The sequence below is a fragment of the Salvia hispanica genome, chromosome 2, assembly GCF_029641045.1.
Source record: "Salvia hispanica isolate PSC_SH4W2 chromosome 2, Shi_PSC_v1, whole genome shotgun sequence".
Taxonomy (NCBI): Eukaryota; Viridiplantae; Streptophyta; class Magnoliopsida; order Lamiales; family Lamiaceae; genus Salvia; species Salvia hispanica.
Genome location: NC_142693.1, coordinates 13864006 through 13882367, shown reverse-complemented (window position 1 = coordinate 13882367; position 18362 = coordinate 13864006). Strand labels below are relative to the sequence as shown.

General features: G+C 36.4%; 4 protein-coding genes across 9 annotated transcripts; 1 reads left to right on the top strand and 3 right to left on the bottom strand.

Annotated features, from left to right (window-relative positions):
* Positions 1 to 763: 763 nt before the first annotated feature.
* On the top strand, positions 764 to 3677 carry LOC125208083 (protein REVEILLE 2-like). Of its 2 annotated transcripts, XM_048107673.2 has the most exons (6): positions 764 to 1220; positions 1830 to 1916; positions 2030 to 2141; positions 2235 to 2296; positions 2460 to 2846; positions 2943 to 3677. In XM_048107673.2, the coding sequence occupies exons 1-6, from the start codon at positions 1203 to 1205 to the stop codon at positions 3468 to 3470; spliced, it is 1194 nt and encodes a 397-aa protein (XP_047963630.1). In that variant the 5' UTR covers positions 764 to 1202; the 3' UTR covers positions 3471 to 3677. The 2 variants fall into 2 exon arrangements, with proteins under 2 accessions (XP_047963630.1, XP_047963706.1); XM_048107749.2 differs by lacking the exon at positions 764 to 1220 and having other exon boundaries at positions 2235 to 2375.
* A 1477-nt stretch (positions 3678 to 5154) lies between these two features.
* LOC125202000 (uncharacterized) lies at positions 5155 to 8497 on the bottom strand. Of its 2 annotated transcripts, none has more exons than XM_048100308.2 (4): positions 7995 to 8478; positions 6594 to 7385; positions 6043 to 6090; positions 5155 to 5953 (listed from the first exon to the last, which is right to left on the bottom strand). In XM_048100308.2, exons 1-4 carry the CDS (start codon positions 8181 to 8183, stop codon positions 5663 to 5665), a joined length of 1320 nt encoding a protein of 439 aa, XP_047956265.1. In that variant the 5' UTR covers positions 8184 to 8478; the 3' UTR covers positions 5155 to 5662. The 2 variants fall into 2 exon arrangements, with proteins under 2 accessions (XP_047956265.1, XP_047956266.1); XM_048100309.2 differs by having other exon boundaries at positions 5768 to 5953; positions 6043 to 6103; positions 7995 to 8497.
* A 1018-nt stretch (positions 8498 to 9515) lies between these two features.
* LOC125213728 (putative protein phosphatase 2C 47) lies at positions 9516 to 11976 on the bottom strand. 2 transcript variants are annotated; one of them, XM_048114440.2, is made up of 4 exons: positions 11528 to 11976; positions 10940 to 11084; positions 10544 to 10766; positions 9516 to 10401 (listed from the first exon to the last, which is right to left on the bottom strand). In XM_048114440.2, exons 1-4 carry the CDS (start codon positions 11726 to 11728, stop codon positions 9846 to 9848), a joined length of 1125 nt encoding a protein of 374 aa, XP_047970397.1. In that variant the 5' UTR covers positions 11729 to 11976; the 3' UTR covers positions 9516 to 9845. The 2 variants fall into 2 exon arrangements, with proteins under 2 accessions (XP_047970397.1, XP_047970389.1); XM_048114432.2 differs by having other exon boundaries at positions 10544 to 10749; positions 10899 to 11084; positions 11528 to 11973.
* Positions 11977 to 12144: 168 nt separating this feature from the next.
* Positions 12145 to 15724, bottom strand: LOC125202682 (protein PIN-LIKES 7-like). 3 transcript variants are annotated; one of them, XM_048101135.2, is made up of 11 exons: positions 15577 to 15724; positions 14491 to 14765; positions 14321 to 14400; positions 14117 to 14241; positions 13909 to 14030; positions 13448 to 13648; positions 13271 to 13357; positions 13080 to 13180; positions 12967 to 13019; positions 12706 to 12891; positions 12145 to 12617 (listed from the first exon to the last, which is right to left on the bottom strand). In XM_048101135.2, the coding sequence occupies exons 2-11, from the start codon at positions 14623 to 14625 to the stop codon at positions 12493 to 12495; spliced, it is 1215 nt and encodes a 404-aa protein (XP_047957092.1). In that variant the 5' UTR covers positions 14626 to 14765; positions 15577 to 15724; the 3' UTR covers positions 12145 to 12492. The 3 variants fall into 3 exon arrangements, with proteins under 3 accessions (XP_047957092.1, XP_047957095.1, XP_088921693.1); XM_048101138.2 differs by having other exon boundaries at positions 14491 to 14702; positions 15577 to 15721; XM_089065567.1 differs by lacking the exon at positions 15577 to 15724 and adding an exon at positions 15411 to 15538.
* Between the last annotated feature and the right edge of the window lie 2638 nt (positions 15725 to 18362).

The window sequence follows — 18362 nt, the reverse complement described above, 5'->3', positions numbered from 1 at the left end:
TAAGAGTCACATTTTTCCATTTTCGTCCGTCCCAAGTCACATTTCACTTTTCCCATAAAAAGTAAGTATATCTGGTCTTGCATTCCACTATCTCACTTCACAGATTCGATTATATTGTTTACAAAATAAAGAAGATTAGGTAATTTAATTAGTACTTTATTATGAATTAGTACTTTATTATGAGAAGTAGTTGAAATAAATTCTAAGTTTTAATCAAACAAAAATTGGAATTAAGAATTGTTGAACTTTTTTTGGCTCGACTAGCTCGACGGGTTAGCCTGAAATCCGAAGAATTAGGATTAGGGTCGAAAAATTATAACCCAAAAAAATCACACCCATATAATCCGCACTGGATAATCCGATAATCCAAGTGGATTGGCCCGAGTGATATTCCTAAATTAATTCCCTAGCATGATTGAGCATTAGATGAACTAGTAGATATTTCGTGTCGGTAAAATTTGCAATTTATGGAAAATGAAAAATGCTTTGAGGTCAACATTTTTTAGGCAACAAATATGTTGAACTCTAGAAAAAGCAGAGTTCCACTAAAAAATCGACAAGTGGCAGCAAGTTAGTGGCGAGTAAGCCGTCGTTGCGTACACGCGCGAGCACAGTAAGCATAAAGCGCGAAAAAGAGCAGTAGTGGGGCCGCCCCATACATCCACACGCCACGTGTTAACGCCGCTAGTTGAATTCCAGCCACATGATTCCATACAATTCTCGATAATTCTATTTTCTCCGCAGACGTGGCGGTTCCAGCCTCATCTTCTCTCCCCCTTTTCTTTCTCCTTCTCCACAATCCACAAATTCCCCCAAAATTAGTTTCTTCATCCAGATATTTCTTCCTCATCTCGTTTCCTCTTCATTTACACTGCATTTCCGTCGTCAATTTCCGATAGGGATCTACTTTTTGCTCCTATTTCACTTCTGTTCCGTTTAATTAACCTCTTTTTTTCTGGATTCACATTTTGAAGCTTCCTTGTTTATTTATTTTCTATAATAAGAAGTGTGTCTAGTTGTTGTGTAGCTGAAAGTTCAATACTTCCGTTTTGTTCCAAAAGAGGAAATGGGATAATTTTGGTCCCTTAAAATTCGAATTTAATAGGATTTGGATTTCTTTCACTTTTTTTCGGTGAGAATTGAGGTTTAGAAATTAGCTCCAGCTAGCTCGAGGAGTTGTGGAACGAGATTTGGATAAACTAATGGCTTCGTCAGTTCAGGTGAGCCAATACGTAGATTGAGGCATCAATTTATCATATTTTTCCTTGTGCTATCTGATTAATTTAGGAGTACTACAAATATTATACTTTTCTGTTAAATTCTAATATCAGAGATTGTGTGTTTGTAGATAGTTGGATGATGACCTCATGTAGTTGTTCTTAAGATTTAGTATAGATAATTACTTTTGTACTTAGTCAGTTAGTCTATATTAGGAAATTCATATATTACCTCAATATTGTTAAAACAAGAATCCGAAAAGGGAAAACTTTGTTGAGTTAATCATGTTTTGCTATTAAAACTTGGTTTTGTTGCTTCATAATCTTTCAATATTTTAGTTTATGAACTGGTTTTCGGACTTTATGTTCGGTTTGGTGCTTCTTACTTTTAACCCTTAGAGTATAGTGTTATAGTGTGTATCATTTAGTATTTTGAGATTTCCCATTGTGCTTTTTCATGAAAGTTTATGTGATAAGATGTCAAATGTTATACTTGCAGCTATTATGTGAATGCTATTAGGATACTTTTATTGGCACATGCTAGCTAAATAGGAAAGTACGTTGTGATTAAGAGACCACTAATTTCAGGAGGATTGTAATTTTCTGTTGCAGGTAAAGCATGAAAGTGTTACAGGTGCGACTGAGGAGAATATGCAGTCGAATGAGCAGTTCTCTAGTGCAGATGAGTATGCTTTTAAGGTCTGTATGCTCATTAGTTGTTTGAGTTCACTCTTAAGGTTTAGTAATGCGTAAGAGTACGCTTGTGCCTTTAGGTGATTTTGGTGTCTTGTGTTGTATATTTATTGGGACAGGTGAGAAAGCCATATACGATTACTAAACAAAGGGAAAGATGGACTGAGGAAGAGCATGAGAGGTTCCTCGAGGCCTTGAAACTTCATGGTCGTGCGTGGAAAAAAATTGAAGGTAATGAGGGATTGTCACCGGTGTTGTACATATGATGTGTCTTTTATTTAATGATTGATTAATTCTGAGGAATTTACGTATTCTCTTTTCCAGAGCACATGGGTACGAAAACAGCAGTGCAAATCCGAAGCCACGCTCAGAAGTTTTTTTCCAAGGTTAACTGTTCTCATAAGCATCATTATCTGCCATTATGTCAATATACTCCTTTTAAGTAAGGCATCTCATTCTTGTGAGGTTAGGCATCCAAACTGCATTGGTTTGACTTAATTTGAGGATTAAATGTTTCCGTACTTAAATGTGGATGGTCATGGTGTTTAGGTTGCTCGTGAGAGTAATAATGGAGATAGCAGCAATGCACAACTGATCGAAATTCCTCCTCCTAGGCCAAAAAGGAAGCCGGTTCACCCTTATCCTCGGAAGCCAGGTTCTGTGGTTAAAATTAAGGCATCGATATCTGAGAAGTTAATGAGATCGGCATCTCAAAATGTGTTGGAGCAAGCGACAGAGTCTCCTACTTCTGTGTTATCTGAAAACCATTCGGATACATATGCCAGAGCCGATACGTGTACTCCAGAAGGTAGCTGGTCACCGTTATCATCCACTCTTGCTCTTGATGCCAGTGCTTCTTGTGCTGCTGAAGCACCTACGAGAACCGAACCAGTGAATGAAAATGGACAATATAATCCTGATGAAGAAGTTTCTCTGGTACTAGCACATTTTTTAAAATTAGTAGGCTAGCATTTAATGCTATATACATAAAGCCAAATCATAACTAATACTATGCCTGCTTCTACGAAACAGTATCAGGAGCTTTCTTCTCACGACGACAAGGAAGATCAATCTGCTGTGCAACAACTGAAGCTCTTTGGTAAGACCTTACTGGTGAGGGGTTCTTTCGGAACATCTTTTTCGACGCACAAGGCTGAGAGTGTAGATAAAAGTGAGGGTGGGGATGCTTCATTCCCTTTGAAAGTGATACCTCTGAAGTTAACTGCTGAGCATGTGAGCCCTGTAGACGCGGTTCCTTTTCCATGGCTGATGCTTTCATCATGTTCGACTCAGCAAGGGCTCGACAAGAAAGGCAATCTCGACAGCAATGAAGAGAAGGAAGTGTCTTCCAGTGGCTCAACAACTGGTTTAGACAGAGAAAAGAGCTCGGATACTGACAGCCGATGTCCCTTGCTTGAAATGAGAGGGAAGAATGCAAATGCACTCGCCTCTAGATTAAGTAAAAGAGCTTATGCAGATTCTGAAGATTGTAGAAAAGGTTTTGTGCCATACAAGAGACATACGCGAGCAGAGAAACAGCGGAGCTGCATCTGCTTGTAGCTTAATACATATACATAGTTGATTACAATTTTTTAGCTGTGCCTGTGAATGGAAGGCTGGATTCTTACTATCTTAGACAATCTTTGATTTTTGGGTTGTAATATTTGCAATCTTTTATGTTTTTTTGTCATTGTAACTTTTGAGGCACAACTGTGTATCTTTCCTAATGGGAACTTTTTTCTTGTAATTGAGAACCAACTTCAAGTATGTTGATTTTTGCCTTTCTCTGCTGAAACTTCAAACTATGTCTGTGTAATGTTGTCCCGTTTTGTCATTTTAGTCTATTTTGCAATTTTAGTCTATCCGCGAAATATTGTCCATTTTGTTTTTTTTCCCATTTTTGATAAATGGACCTCACTTTGCACTAACTAATAACACTCACATTTTATTATAAAACTAATATATAAATGTGGAACTTACTAAATTTTTTCATCCACTTTTCTTCACAACTCTTAAAACACGTGTCAAGTCATACTTTGACATTATTTTATGAGGGAGTACTATTCATTTGTTGTTGAGATGGTGATATACAGCTTGCCAACAACCGCATAAGTTTATTTAGCTTTTGGATAGTAGAAGGGGCGGATGTATGGCCAATGGTTCACCTTGAATGTTGTTTATTGTTAAAAATATGTATAATCCCAAATAAAGTTATACTCACTCGTTAAAAAATAGTCTTATTTTCTTATATCGGTATATGCCGATAAAATGAGTTCCATTTTAATTTTTGAAAACATTTTTACTATATTTTCTCGTTATTTTCATACTTTATTTATTTTTTTTTCTTTTTCTCTCGTACTTGAAAAAATCTACATTAAAATGTGCATCATTCACAAATAAAAATGGTTTTCGTGGAAGGAAACTAAAACACACTTGGCAATTGGGAGATTGGTATTATTGGCTCTGCAGTCAATTCTATTGCATTTGTTTGTGTTTTAGGAGTAGTTGCTTGTCACTGTACTGATCATGTAGAATAATAATTATTTAAATTACGAATGTTTAATCAATCAATTTTGTCAATAGTCCCATATGTATAATAAATGACGTTGTTTACATTTTTTTTGTCTTTCATTCTTTTTTCTTTTCTTATTTGAATCAAACAAATTATTTTCAGCATCACCACACATAAGGATTGAAATTTTGTCATCGAATATTTCGTTCCCATATCTTATGATAATGTAACCAAATTTCATGCTTCAAATTACTAGTATCACTTGAATAAATAAATAAATAAACTCGTGTCTTAATTTTTTTTCTCTCGAGGACTTATGCATGTGTTTTAAATTACTGGGAGTGACATACAATTGTTAATCATGTGGTCGATCGATTAACAAGTGTATGTCACTCCTAGTTTTATTTATAAGGTCTGGTTGATTTTCTCAACTTATAACTAAATGAATTAGTCTGACATAGAAAAACAAAAGCAATGAAATTGTTACGACTTCAGAGTGTCATTCTCCACCTAGTTGGTGAGAGGTTGAGATCTTCCTAAACGAATCATTTCTAACGTGGAGTTCTGGCGTGCATTCTGAACTATAACATCAATAACGATGAGTGAATTTCTCAATAACATGCGTACTCTGTCTCATTCAAAAAAATCCAAAAATTAAATAAATTATCTCCCACATGAAAATAGAATACGATTCTGCAAATACAACTAGTGCAAAGTAAACCAGCCAGGGAATGTAAAAAATGGCTTTTGAAATCAAAGTTTTATCAACTACAGTAAAATAATGCAAAATGGGGGCAGATTTATGAATTCAGAAAATCGAAACACAAGATTAGTTTCACAAAAGAAAACTCTGTGAGCACCAAAACCAAACAAAGAGAGACAATTACAACTTCTAGGCCGAAATAATCAGTTATGGAATAGCTGTCGTACCATTCAAGCTTCATTGTTGTTGACAGTTGAAGAGCGTGTGTTTGTTCCTTGAAGCACTTTACATTGCTGGAGATTCCCCCATGCCAAAAAAGATGGAGCTGGTGCAGCTCCATTTGCTTTTCTCTCACAGAGTGCGAAAGAATATAGTAGCACCGAACGCTTCATGATCAGTTTCCCCAGCTCAGTTTCTTCGCATGTCATTGTGCTAATCATATAGTACTATATTACAATCTTAACAAATTAAATTCAATCAAATAACTACTGCAAACAAAACTCAGATCATGTTGACAACTTGTCCCTCGTTCCTACATCACTTCTTCGCCTTGATTTCCAGGTCGTTCATTCCTGCATTCAGCCCACTTGTCTCACTGTCAGCATTAAGCCATGGATGTTGCAGGCACTGCTGGGCTGTGGGTCGTTTATCTGGATCAAAATCAAGCATGGGAGATAGAAAACCAGCGAATTCACGTGCATCAGCGTCAGAGAACTTGTATTTATCAACAAGTAATCGATCAATGGATCCGTACTTCAGCCTTCTAATCCTCTTCAAGTCGCCGTATCTATCAAAGTACTCTTTGGATCGGGCACCACTGGTAGCAATCTTACATATAAGCATAATAACCAATGAGAGTCAGCAACTACTGCTTTATAGCCTGAATTAATATGGAAACATGAGATGCGCATCTTTACCTTGCGTGGAATCTTTCCAAGGAACTCCATCATCATAGCAAGGTGATCCTGCAAAGGAAACCTGTCATATGACATATTAATAGATACCACTTCCCGAAAACATGCAAAAGCACCCCAAACAGGTAGAAAATATAGGGCTTGAAGGTTGGTCATTAGCTAGTAGTAGTACTACTATTTTACTATCCTAAAATTGATGTAATTAAAACTGCACATATCCAGTACTATTCTAGTGGTCATCGCTAATTGGGGCTGTGATGAATCAGGAGCTGGGATAGGAAACCTAATTAATTTCAATCGCGAATAGCATCCTAAAAAATCATTAACTGACCACATTTCTACACCTTAAATGTTTAGATTTCAAATTGAAGCATTTCACTTAAGAGATGAAAGATGTGAAAGCAGCACCCAGCAAGATGATGCAAATTAAGAACTTAATTCCAGTAAGTGGGAAGATGCATCATAAGCTGTAAATATGAAGCTCATTAAAGGGCCTTTTTCTCCCCTATGCATGATAATCATGCATTAACATGAAATCAACGTGTAGTTATTACCTCATCCTCGCTGAAACCTTGTCCAGTCTTGGGAGTAAACATCATCTCTCCAGTTGCAAGTTCAAAAGCCGTACAAGCAAATGACCAAATATCAGCAGCAAAGGAATAACCAGACTGAAGTATAACCTCTGGTGCTCTATATTGTCTTGTTTGAATTTCATCAGCAATTGGTCTATCGGCCCAACATGCATTTCCAAAGTCCACAACCTTACATGTGAAGTCTATCCCATCCAAGATCCTAGGAGGCTTTGGAGTCCTGCCTACCCCGCCCCCCATACCAATTCGCCTCTCTGAGATTCTTGCAACTGCTCTCTTTGCCCTTTGCTTAAGTCTTTTCTCAATACTACTCATAACTACTCCTCCATTTGGGTTTCCCTCAGGCCTTTCAAGGACGGGAGTCACTCCTGACCTGATTGGATCTTTTGAAGGATTAATGGTGGAACACAAAAGAATGTTCTCAGGTTTTAGGTCAGTGTGTATGATTCGTAGTTCCCGATGCAAGTAATCCAGAGCAGTCAAGATGCATCTACTTATCTCCCTAACTCTATGGAACTCGAGACCTTTATACCGGTTATACTTGATCAAACTGAGCAAACTATCACCAAGAAATTCCAGAACCATGCATAAATGCTGTCCATTTGGGCCTGCATGCTTAAAGTGGTCTACTAAGCGTACAGCGCACTTGTCATTTGAGGGATCACCAGCAGCAACCGCGGAAAGAATTTCAATTTCATGAATTGCTGCCTGAGAAAATTGTGGTGCACTTTTCTGGATCTTTAAGGCAACATATTTCTGAAAAAACGAAAAAAAAAATCACAAATAAGAGAAACTAAGAAAACCCCAGCATATGGATTAGGAGATCCAAATGAATATACCAAAGAGTCAGAATTCTATTGAATTTCTAAAGAGTATATAATGGGGATAATAATCTGTAGTTCTGTATGCCAAAACCATGTTTTTTTCACATAACATGTTGCTTGAAGAACAAAACAGCATTCAATAATATAATATTTGCTTCAATTATGCAAAGGAGGTATCAGAAACAAATCATTTCATACGAACCAAATTTAGCGCACTAAATGATCGTTAATCAAATCAACATATAATGGTAAAATGTTTTACATTAGTTTTTACTTTTGCGGAAACTGACTCAGAATTCAACGCCAACAGTCACTACAGAAACTACAGAACCTTCGGAGATGAAAGCAAGCCACTCGAATCAAATTTCAATAACTAATTGTGATCCGATCATGAATAAAACAAATACATTAAACATTGATTTGTCTAACAATCATCCAAATTAAAACAGCTGCCGAAATGAAAGCGAATCTACAGATGATTCGCAGATGAAATCTGAAACCAAAAAAAGGAAGCAGGACGTAAAGTTTTCGATATGCATACCGACGATTCAGTATCATAGGCGAGCCAGACAGTGGAGAACTGCCCCCAACCAAGTTTCTTCTGCGCGATGTAGCGACCGGCGGCGAAATTATCGGCGATTCTGACGGCGTGGTAGCCTCCTTTACGGTACGAGTCGATTCCTTCATCCTCTTCTTCCGATCCCGACGACGAAGACGGCGAGCCGGACATGACGATCGCAACCCGCAGTTAATTCGGAATCAGAAGCGATCCGTAAATCGAATGCAACAAATGCGAGGTCAAATTTCAAAATCTCGTCAAAACTTTGTTGATTAGGCAATTTATTCGAATATCGTTAGGGGAAGTTGAGATTGGGAGGAAAAGCTGCAATGGTGGAGTGGAGATTGGAGAAAGATGTAAAAGAAGAGAGTTGATTTATTGTGGAATTATGTTATTAATGATATTTACTAATTTTCAATTATCGGATTAAGTGCGATGAGATGTGTCTCTCATCGCTTAACTCTCTCCACTTTTTCCTCTGTTTTCGCTTTCGCTCAATTTCCTTCTCTGTTTCTCTCTCTTCTGTTTTTGGGAATTGAAGGGGAATGTCTTCAATAATTAGCAAAATTTATTTATGTTTTATTATGGGAAATGTGAAAACTAGTTTATAACTAAAGTTGGTAGTACCATTTTCAAACAATCGTTGACAAGTTAACCCGATACGAGCAAGCGCAACGGAAGCTCTCTACCTGTCTTAGAGGGACGGGTCGAGGCGAGAAGCGGTGTCGTGGAGCACGTCGAATGGTAAGAGGACGAGCTAATGTTTACCCCTTCTATTCCAACGTAATACTATTCATTGGACGTGCAAGTGGACATCATTTTAGACCATTTAATATGTATGTTTCATTTATATCAATTCTGTGAGACATTTAGTAAGAAATATAAAGAGATAATAAAGTATAAAAGGTAAAATTTATTATTTTTTTTAAAAAAATAACTCTATTATGTTAGAACCTCTAAAAAAGAATATAACTCTATTCATGAAGAATTAAGGGAGTATGGGAATAGAAATTTCTAGCATAATTAACTTTTATTTGGAGCTCATGATAAGGAAAGCCACAAGTTTTTGTCAAAGGAAAAAAATATAAGTTCTGTTACTCCATTTAACAACTTAATTTGCATCAATCTTCTTTAAAAAGTTAGTTAGGTTCAAATAGGACAAATAATTTTTCTAATGGCTCAATAGTTGTTGACAAACATCAAAATTTGGTGTGAGTGTGACTCATGATATTAAATTATCGTTTTGCAATCATAATTTTCTACTCCATAATATAATGTTTTTCTTCTCATTATACTTTTTTAAGAATAAATATCCAGTAAAATCGTCTGGTGTCGTAAGATTTGAATATTCACTTAGGTAATAAGCATTTCTATACCTACTCTAATGTTACTGTAAACAATAAATTGACATTTAACTGAAAAGAATCAGACAAGCCAGTTTGTTTACATTGTAGAATCATCTAAAAGGTACCAAAAAAATTTAAAAAATCACTCTTGTTAATCTGAAAAAATCAGGGTTAATATCACTGTCAAATAAAGTGAATAAAATGGTACATAAAATTGTAAAAAAGAAAAAAATTCTGATGACACTATAGGAGTAACTAACACATGACAATTATAACTGCCAAAGGCTAAAAACCAAGATCTAAGTATGTGAGCATACAAATAAAATGTTTCACAAACCTCTCTACCTCAAAATTTTTGCCAATGTGGTTGCAACTGGACATTCATTCCATCTCGTCAGATCCCCGTGCCGACACGGTTCAACGGCCAACAACAAGGCATCGGGTCTTGCAAGATCCTCTCCAGGGCTCGAATGCAGCATCCCGCCTCTCACGCCTGGCTCAACACGCCCTTCAAGATATCCAACCCTTCGGCCGAAATGCTCCTCCTCCTATGCGATCTCGGGATCTCGATAGGAGAGGGAGGGTCCGGTGAGAAGCAGATCACGACCACCGTTAGGTTGTCACACGTGTTGCGCTTGAGGGCCTCCCTGACGAGCTCCCTCGAGCACCTCTCCGGGTCGTTGTGGGCCATCAGCTCCTTCCTCACTATGGTCACCGCGTATTGGCTGCTCATGACATCCCATAGGCCGTCACACCCGATGATCAAGAACTCGTCCTCCTCTGTCAAGACCAGCTCCTCCAGCTCTGGCTCCGAGCTCAGGGGGTACGGTGAGCCTTTTGCGCCTTTCATGTGCCAGTCACCAAGTGCCCGTGCGACTGAGAGCTGTCCGTTGAGATAGCCGTCGTAGATGACACCACCCAACTTTTCTATTCTAAGCCTCTCGGATGTGCAGTTGGGCTTGTGGTCTTTCGACAATTCTATGGCTCGTCCTCTTTTTCCAAGAACAGCTCGAGAATCGCCAGCATTGGCTATTATCATAGTCCTGCAACTCATCAAACATCAATAGCATTAAATTGTGATACCAAACAATCAAAGCTGCCAAACCTATCAATAAATTGATGTTATGCAAGCAGAATCATGTTCATTTTTGTGATGCAACACGAAGAGCTAGTCCAATTTCTGACCTTCCCAACATAAGAGCAACCAGAGCAGTGGTTCCAGAAGACTGATCAAGATTCTTGGCATCCGCTAGCGCATGATCAGCTTTCACGAAAGCATTCTTCAGTGCTCTTTTTACGCCATCCGGAAAATGAGAATCCTGGGTGATAAAGTCGAGGATGTTCATTCTAGTGAAAGACGCGGCGTCTTTTCCACCATGACCATCAAAAACCTGAAAGAGAGTAGTGACTATGAAATGTATGAGCAGTCTTTTTTCGACTCCAATTCCCTGCTAGAAAAACTAACGCACATACACGACTAAAAGGAGCGATCTCTCTCTCTCTCAACGAGTAAAGCATAAGTTCAAAACAGGTTACACACCCCATAAAATGCTCCAGGGGATGGAAAAGCATTATTTGTACCAAGATGTTGGGGAAGATCGTCTACACAAATGAACTCATCCTCCATATACTGCTTAGGACCTATCTCGGAGCAGCTTCCAGAGCGAAAACTAGGCTGAAAGCCAGAGTCCTTGCTTGATTTTGCACTGCTTTCTGGACTACATAACTACACATTCAAACAAGATGATCATGTCATCTCAACCTATACAAGAACACACTCTTCTTCCAAACCACACAATCAATTAAAATCAAGACAATATGCCAAATTGTATCTACACATTTAATCATGTAAACAAACAGTTAACCTATACAAATACAATAACATACTCTTCTTTCACAAGCAATTGAAATCAAGAAACTAAGCCATTTATAACATAACACGATCTTCAAATGATATCCAACTACACTATATACAAATTGAATAACAGTAGAATAACAATCTCTCTGCACGCATACATACAATTCATACCAACCCATCTAAACATCCCAATTTTCAAGAAACAATTGCCATACAAATTACAGAGGCCAACCGTTCTTAAAAATGCAATCTTTAATCACAAAGAAATACTACTACCAAATTAATTGTTGAGAGAGAATAATTAGACTAACCAAGGAAAAGGGATCGACCAAAGCGACATGGCTGCTGCAATGCCGCATCAACGGAGGGCGTGCGGCTTTTGCCTGGGTGGAACTATCATGGGAATCCTCCTCGTGAGCATTCTTGTCAAAGGCGGAATCTTTATCGTTTTCTGTGCAAAACCCACGTTCCAATTTTTCTAAACACTCCGTCGCGCCGGTGCCCGGAGCCATATACAGATTTTTACTATTTGTTAAAGATAAAAACAACGCAAGTTAGTTCAAGAACCCATTTTTCGATCGCCCCCGGATCTGAAAAATCAATTCACCAAACATAAATTGTGAAGAATGTTAGGGATTTTTAACCATGTTTTGGTTGGGATCATGAGGCGAAGAATGGTAGTAGGAAGGGTGGTGTGAGTTTGTGGCTTTGAGGTTTCATGGGCTATCATTTAGGGGGCTTACAACCAATTGAAATTTGAGTAAAAGCTTGTTTATTGATCTTTTTTAATTGATTTGAATTATTAAATCTGTTAATTATCTCATTTTAATTTATGATATTTCCCTAAATTAATTCATAATAAGAAAGACGGAATACTATTATTTAAGTGCAAAGAGAGTTATATTTTTTAATCATATGATAATCGACGTATCGAAAAAGAGTATTGAAATCATGCATTAAAAATTCACCATCAAATGTTAAAAAATAACCCAATTAACTAGGAGTACTAGTGTGTAATACATTCAACAAATGTGACTACTTCTGCATCTTCAAATTTTCAGTCGTCCACATTTTAGGTCATAAATCAATGATTCATACTTCAATGCTACATGACAAGGCTGTGAATAGCCCATTTAAACAACATCAAAATCGATTACGAACACCAATACGAAAACGAAGAACATGAACACGTGAGAATACAACTCAAATATTTTCATGATGCATTGCACCACCAAGGTAGCCACGATACGACTTCTCGCCATGGCTTTCGATTCATTTAGGTCAAGATCCACATGAAGACCGTGGACCAACCGGTCAGAGCCACAGCTGCAGCCAAGTAAGTCCACAAAAACAGAACCGAACACTCTTCTTGAGCCACATCAAACAGCTGCGTCATCGTACCTAAAACAACGTCGTTCACACCTTCATCTCATCGTACAACTCCAACAACACTCCATCAATCAATACGGTAATAACCATACAAACTTACCAATGTTCATGGCAGGTGGAAGAGTGAACTGAATCATCAGCACGAACCGGAACAGTGGATCCGAAGGCAGGAATCCTAGACGTGCAGCTCCGAGCACAACACCTATCCCAATCATAGGAAGTATCACATATTTCACTATAATCACCGCCACAATCAGCGACAGGCTCAGCTTCGCCTTGCGCAACCCTGCACATCAATCAAGGTTACTTGGTTCGTCCTTATGTAAGGTGTTCACTCGAACAACGAGGGAGAGAAACGTACCTAGTGTTAGGTTGCCTCCGAGTATCAGGGTGATGCAAGGAATGGTTCCATCCCTACAAAGATACGGGCCATTAGCTTAAGTTGAGAAACGAGCAGCAGTGTTTTTAACGTACCCGAGCAATATTATAGAGTCGAATATCACTCTCAGGGGAGCGCTCTCGCCAATGAGAATGCCCCGAAGCCACGCCACAGCTCCAAATACGAATCCCAAAAACTGAAATCGACACGAAGGGAGACTAATTTCAGCATTGCACAAGTAGGGATGTATGAATTTTTTTCGAGAAATGGGAAAAGGCGAACTCACAGCAGCAACGACTGGAGGAGACATTAGCTCCTCTCCTAGTTGATGCAAAATCCCAAACACTTGACCCCATCGTGTCTTCACCTCAATCTTCAAACAGCAAAATTTTCATTTTTTCAATTATTTGCAAGGGAAAAAATGAGCAAGAAGCCGAGTTTCTTGAACTGTCATTGTACTCACAGTTTGTTCGTGCCTAACGTCTTCAAGTTGGATGGGCGCATCGGTGTGCTCTGCTCCAGCTAGAAGGAGTGACTTGCTGTCCGCCTCTAAGTCGTTGTTAGGCTGCTTTTTGGGGTCCTCTGCTTCGAGAGCTGCTCTGTATTTCACCCCCGCGCTTCGTATCAAGTGGAACGTGTAAGTCCATATGTAGAACGCGCCAACCTATGTTCCCGATCAACAAGTAAGCATTAGAAACAAATATAGGCGTTGTCGTCACTTGAGAGAGACGAACAACTAGCAAACAAGTAAGTATTTGAGACACCTTTAACTGGTTGTAACATCAACAATGTTGTTGTAGCATATTATCAATATGTTCACATATGTTATTTCATTGTCACTTAATAGTTTTGCTTATAAAGTGAGACATAAATCAGATGACAAATTAGAAGAGGAAATGTGTGCAATGAGAAAAGAGTGCTCACAGCCATTGAATATGAAACATATGAAAGTCCCACTGTGGAGCAGACATTTGCATCTCCGAATGGACTGCCGTTTTCCTTGCAGATCGCAGGGACGATGATCAACAGAATGTTCCCCAGGTTTCCTAGTCGAGATCAACGTGGCGATTTAACAAGTTAGCTTATGAAAAACAGACTATCCAAATAGTATACTTATTATTAGGACAACCACCTGATGAACAAACGGCTAAGATAAGATTCCGTATGTAAGGTTCCGGTCTTAGTATTTTAACCATGATCCATCCAAAACTCGCCCCAAACAAGAACGTTAGCCCGATGTTAACTGGCATGAACCACCTTCATCAGAGAATCAAAACAAATTATAAGATATGCATGTTTCTCTTCATACGAGACTAATAACATCGTAGCATCATACCACGAGATGATCTCTTGGAAGTTGACAGTCTTTGCGAGGCTCGCAAACACGAGAGATGGAGTGAAGGCCACAAACACAATCTGCATTGTTCAGACACTCTCAAAAACCAAGAAACAACTAAACACCAAATATAAAAACACACTTTCTTCGTTCGAAAAGAAGCAACCTACTTTGTTCATGTACTTTCTGGCATCGGGTGGGAGGAGCTTGAGGTAATCGGTAGCCATGAATGCTCCAAGCATGCTTATTATGAGCACCTGCAGAATCGGCATCGATGCAACCTCGAACAGATTCAACAACCCCATTTTCCCTCGACCGATGCTCACACTAGAAACCGGCCTTTTCTTCCTCCTTTCAACCACAGGTTTATATCAATATATGCCTACAGAGAGTGGTCCAAATTTGCTGTGAATACAAGATCAATCTCACGTGCACCAAAGCATAACTGTGTGACAGTAACATTTTTGTTAGGACAGCATTATTGGCCATGTGGGAACAATTGAATCAAGGACTTAGGAACATGGCTTGTGTAATATTCACTACCCTTTTCACAATAATTTTGCAATGCTGTTCCACTGGAAATCAAGATTGATGAAGTGTATAGTATGAATAAATCAAATTTAAATAGAATAAAATTTGTAGAAGCACATACACCTATTTCTATGAATCAAGACATAGTTGAGCCATGAGAGGTGCCAATTTTGACTAATTGAATCAGCAATTTTGTTAACTAACAACTAATATATACATCAGCTGCTTAATTTGAAACAATCTTCTGTCTCCAGCTAGAATTCCTACATTAGAATAAGTGCATGCCTAGTAATAGTATAAATTATAACTAAAACAAGAAAAACAGTCATTAACAAAAAATACAAAGAAAACATGTATATAGACTTGAAACTAAAATGGACGTGGGCAAAGACTGCCATCTTTGATTTCGAATAGCTGTCATTCAATTCCATAAAATAAAGAAGTGATGGTTGTAGAATTTTAAAGTGTCACTCAAGTATTGGCCAATGGAAAAATTATTTATTGGAAAAAATGGAAAAATTATACTGTGCAATCTAATGTGTGTAGAAGTTACTATCACCTTATTTTCTATGGTAAGCAAAGAATGGAAGTTGAGGTTGAGACTTATTTAATGAATGAATCATTTAATTAATTGCTCAGAGCAATTATTTATTCCATAGAGGCAGTGAGATAGCAGCAAATCGCAATCGAATCTCCAGAGAGAGAGAGAGAGAGAGAAAATTTACACAGAATTTAGAAGAACATGCATATAATTGTTGTTGAGACAGACACTTCAAGTCTTCATTAGAAGAGGAGGAAAAAGAATGGAACAAAGTTGTAAATGAGAGAGAGAGGTGTGAAGAAATGAAGAGAAGAGTTTGATGTATATATATATGTATTGTTGACAGAGCAGCAGAGGACGGCGATTCGGATCTATCTACAGAACGTCACTCTGAGTCTGCGTTGATAATTAAACACGTATGATTTTGGTCTTTTATAATTTCGAGAATTTTTGGATATGCTTAAATCTTAATTGATTACAAGCTAGTCTACTGATGAAAATAATTCATTATTGTTATTATTAATGACTAAAATATACAAAAATCCAAAAAAAGATACATACGTCTCCGATGAATAATAGATAAATTGCTCATCAAAGCATTTACTAGAATGAATTTTAGAATATATACTTACATCAAAGCATGATTATATAATTTTTTCACGTTCCGATTAAGTTGATTTGTGTTTCTTTTGGAGCTATTCTAATTAAGTTGAATCATTTTTTGAATAAAAAATAAAATATAAAAAATAATTTTAATTGGATGCAAGCTAATTTGGTTGCAATTTTTTTAAAATTATAAAATTAACACTCTAACCCTACAAATAAAGTGACCTAGTCAGATCGGCTCATCGGTTTCAGACTTCTTTTATCATGAAATATTGAATTTATTTCATAATTCAATGGATTCACCACACAGCAATTGGCAGATTTTGTAAAGTAGGATTTGTATACGAATTTGTATTAATCGATATTCCAAACCTTAGTACCAAACTTGTGAGAATCCAAACTTGATTTTACTTTTCATTCCTACTGCGACAACAGCTGTTTTAAATTATATATAATATATATAGTATATCAAAAGACAATGATTAAGTTAATAAATTTCGTGTGAACAGATAACAATTGCAATTAAAACTCTTGTAATTTCAAACCAACTTTTCCATTTATGTTAATCAATTTCAAATCTCGCCAATAATCTGTCACACTACATCTTACAGTCCACATATTAATATATTGGTCATCGTATTGTATTACTATAATTGAAAGAAAACAAAGGTAGATGGCTTTTCACTAATTTAATTTCCTAATTTAGAAAGAGAGAGAGAGGTGTTTGGGATCCTTTGTGTCAGCAGTGACGAAGAATGGGAGACTAATAATTAGCAATTCTATATAAGAGATGTATTTTGCATAGGTTGTTTCTGTCCAACCAAATTTGTTGTCAAATTCTGATTTATGCAGCATTCAAACGAAACCCAGTTTAACGGGAACTCTTTTAATCCATTCATTACATTCACAAAATAGATTTTTTTTTTACAAATTATATATCATTATTCACAAAATATCATACACAAATGCTCGTTTAACGCTATTTGCTGCTAAATATGGCCCTTACTGAATTCACGAGTAAAAGTTTAGTAGTCTAGACGTGGCAAATGAGACGATGACATGGTGTGTTCAGTTGACAAATAAAAGTAGGATTCATATATCCTATTTTTATGTTTAAAATATGCATTACATTTAAATTTGGTAGTAACTTTTAAAAAATTAATTGCTAATTATCATTTGAAAAGTAGAAATAAGTCACGCACAATTTGAGTTAAATACTTTTTCAATTTTGAATTAATTGCTGTTTTATGTAGCAGTCATCTATTGTATTCCATATTTTAATTTAGAGTTTTTATATGACAATACTAAGATGAAAATTTAATATAATAAAGTTAATATATAGACCACTTTCTTATTTTTAGCTATATTTAAACTTAAATATAATACTATCATCATCCATATAGTTGATGTGCAATGGTAAACTAAAAATATAACAAAATTTTAAAATTTATAGAAGTTACCAGATATGCGTTATAATGCTAATTTTTCTTAAATTGCTAACTTGCTAACTTGTCAGTGCAGTGTATTAAAAATATCAACACGATCATATTAAAATGTCAACACAAATTTGTGTTGACATTCTAAATATCAATGTCAATAGTGTATTAAAATATCAACTAATTTTATGTTGACATTTCAATGTTATCGTATTTACACTTTTAATAGTTAGTAAAGTTGACAACTTAAGAAAATTAGTAACGGATCACACCCCTAAGTTATTATTAATCAAGGGTTACGAAAATCTTTGAAAAGTGAAAAATGTTACTCCAACTTTTAATTTTTTGGAAAATTTCCAAATTTAAAGATAATGGATATTTTAACATAAAAATGAGATTTTTTTAACTTCCATGTTATCAAATAGTAGTAATAATTAGTAGTTGCAGGATATACCATATCATCATGTTATTCGGCGTGTCTAAATTACTAAATTATTGCTCCAAATTCACGTAAATAGATAATTATTAACTTGAAAAAATGACTTGAATCCTAATATCGCCAACCTACAAATTCACATGTAGATAGTTATTAACTTGAAAATATGTCCATCATTTGTATTTATGTGAACAAGAAGTCAAAAATATGTTAATTGCATTTGAAAAGTTAAATATGATGATTGAAATACTTGGAAATATGGTGATGAATGAAACACTTCACTACGAAATCATTCCAAAAAGACTGTCATATGACCGTTCTTATATTAATTATTATTGTACTTCCTTTTAATTATTAAAAAAATTATTTTTCTTTTTAAATTGTCTCATTAAAAATAAAAAAAATTTAAAAATAGAAACTATATCATTTCTATTTTTCCATTTTTTTACTTCATAAAATAACACTACATAAAATTCCAAGCCAAAAAATAAA

What these genes read in the sequence shown, in the direction of transcription:
- LOC125208083 (XM_048107673.2), top strand. An exon ending in CAGATGAGTATGCTTTTAAG is followed by an intron (nt 1,917 to 2,029) that starts GTCTGTATGCTC and finishes TTATTGGGACAG; the next exon opens with GTGAGAAAGCCATATACGAT. An exon ending in CTGATGAAGAAGTTTCTCTG is followed by an intron (nt 2,847 to 2,942) that starts GTACTAGCACAT and finishes TCTACGAAACAG; the next exon opens with TATCAGGAGCTTTCTTCTCA.
- LOC125202000 (XM_048100308.2), bottom strand. Translation starts at nt 8,183, where the DNA reads ATGTCCGGCTCGCCGTCTTCGTCGTCGGGATCGGAAGAAGAGGATGAA. An exon ending in AAGGTTTCAGCGAGGATGAG is followed by an intron (nt 6,091 to 6,593) that starts GTAATAACTACA and finishes TTTCCTTTGCAG; the next exon opens with GATCACCTTGCTATGATGAT. An exon ending in TTGGAAAGATTCCACGCAAG is followed by an intron (nt 5,954 to 6,042) that starts GTAAAGATGCGC and finishes CTTATATGTAAG; the next exon opens with ATTGCTACCAGTGGTGCCCG.
- LOC125213728 (XM_048114432.2), bottom strand. Translation starts at nt 11,728, where the DNA reads ATGGCTCCGGGCACCGGCGCGACGGAGTGTTTAGAAAAATTGGAACGT. An exon ending in CCCCTGGAGCATTTTATGGG is followed by an intron (nt 10,750 to 10,898) that starts GTGTGTAACCTG and finishes ACTCTCTTTCAG; the next exon opens with GTTTTTGATGGTCATGGTGG. An exon ending in GTTGCTCTTATGTTGGGAAG is followed by an intron (nt 10,402 to 10,543) that starts GTCAGAAATTGG and finishes GATGAGTTGCAG; the next exon opens with GACTATGATAATAGCCAATG.
- LOC125202682 (XM_048101135.2), bottom strand. Translation starts at nt 14,625, where the DNA reads ATGGGGTTGTTGAATCTGTTCGAGGTTGCATCGATGCCGATTCTGCAG. An exon ending in TTCCAAGAGATCATCTCGTG is followed by an intron (nt 14,242 to 14,320) that starts GTATGATGCTAC and finishes TCTCTGATGAAG; the next exon opens with GTGGTTCATGCCAGTTAACA. An exon ending in GACTCTATAATATTGCTCGG is followed by an intron (nt 13,020 to 13,079) that starts GTACGTTAAAAA and finishes GTATCTTTGTAG; the next exon opens with GGATGGAACCATTCCTTGCA.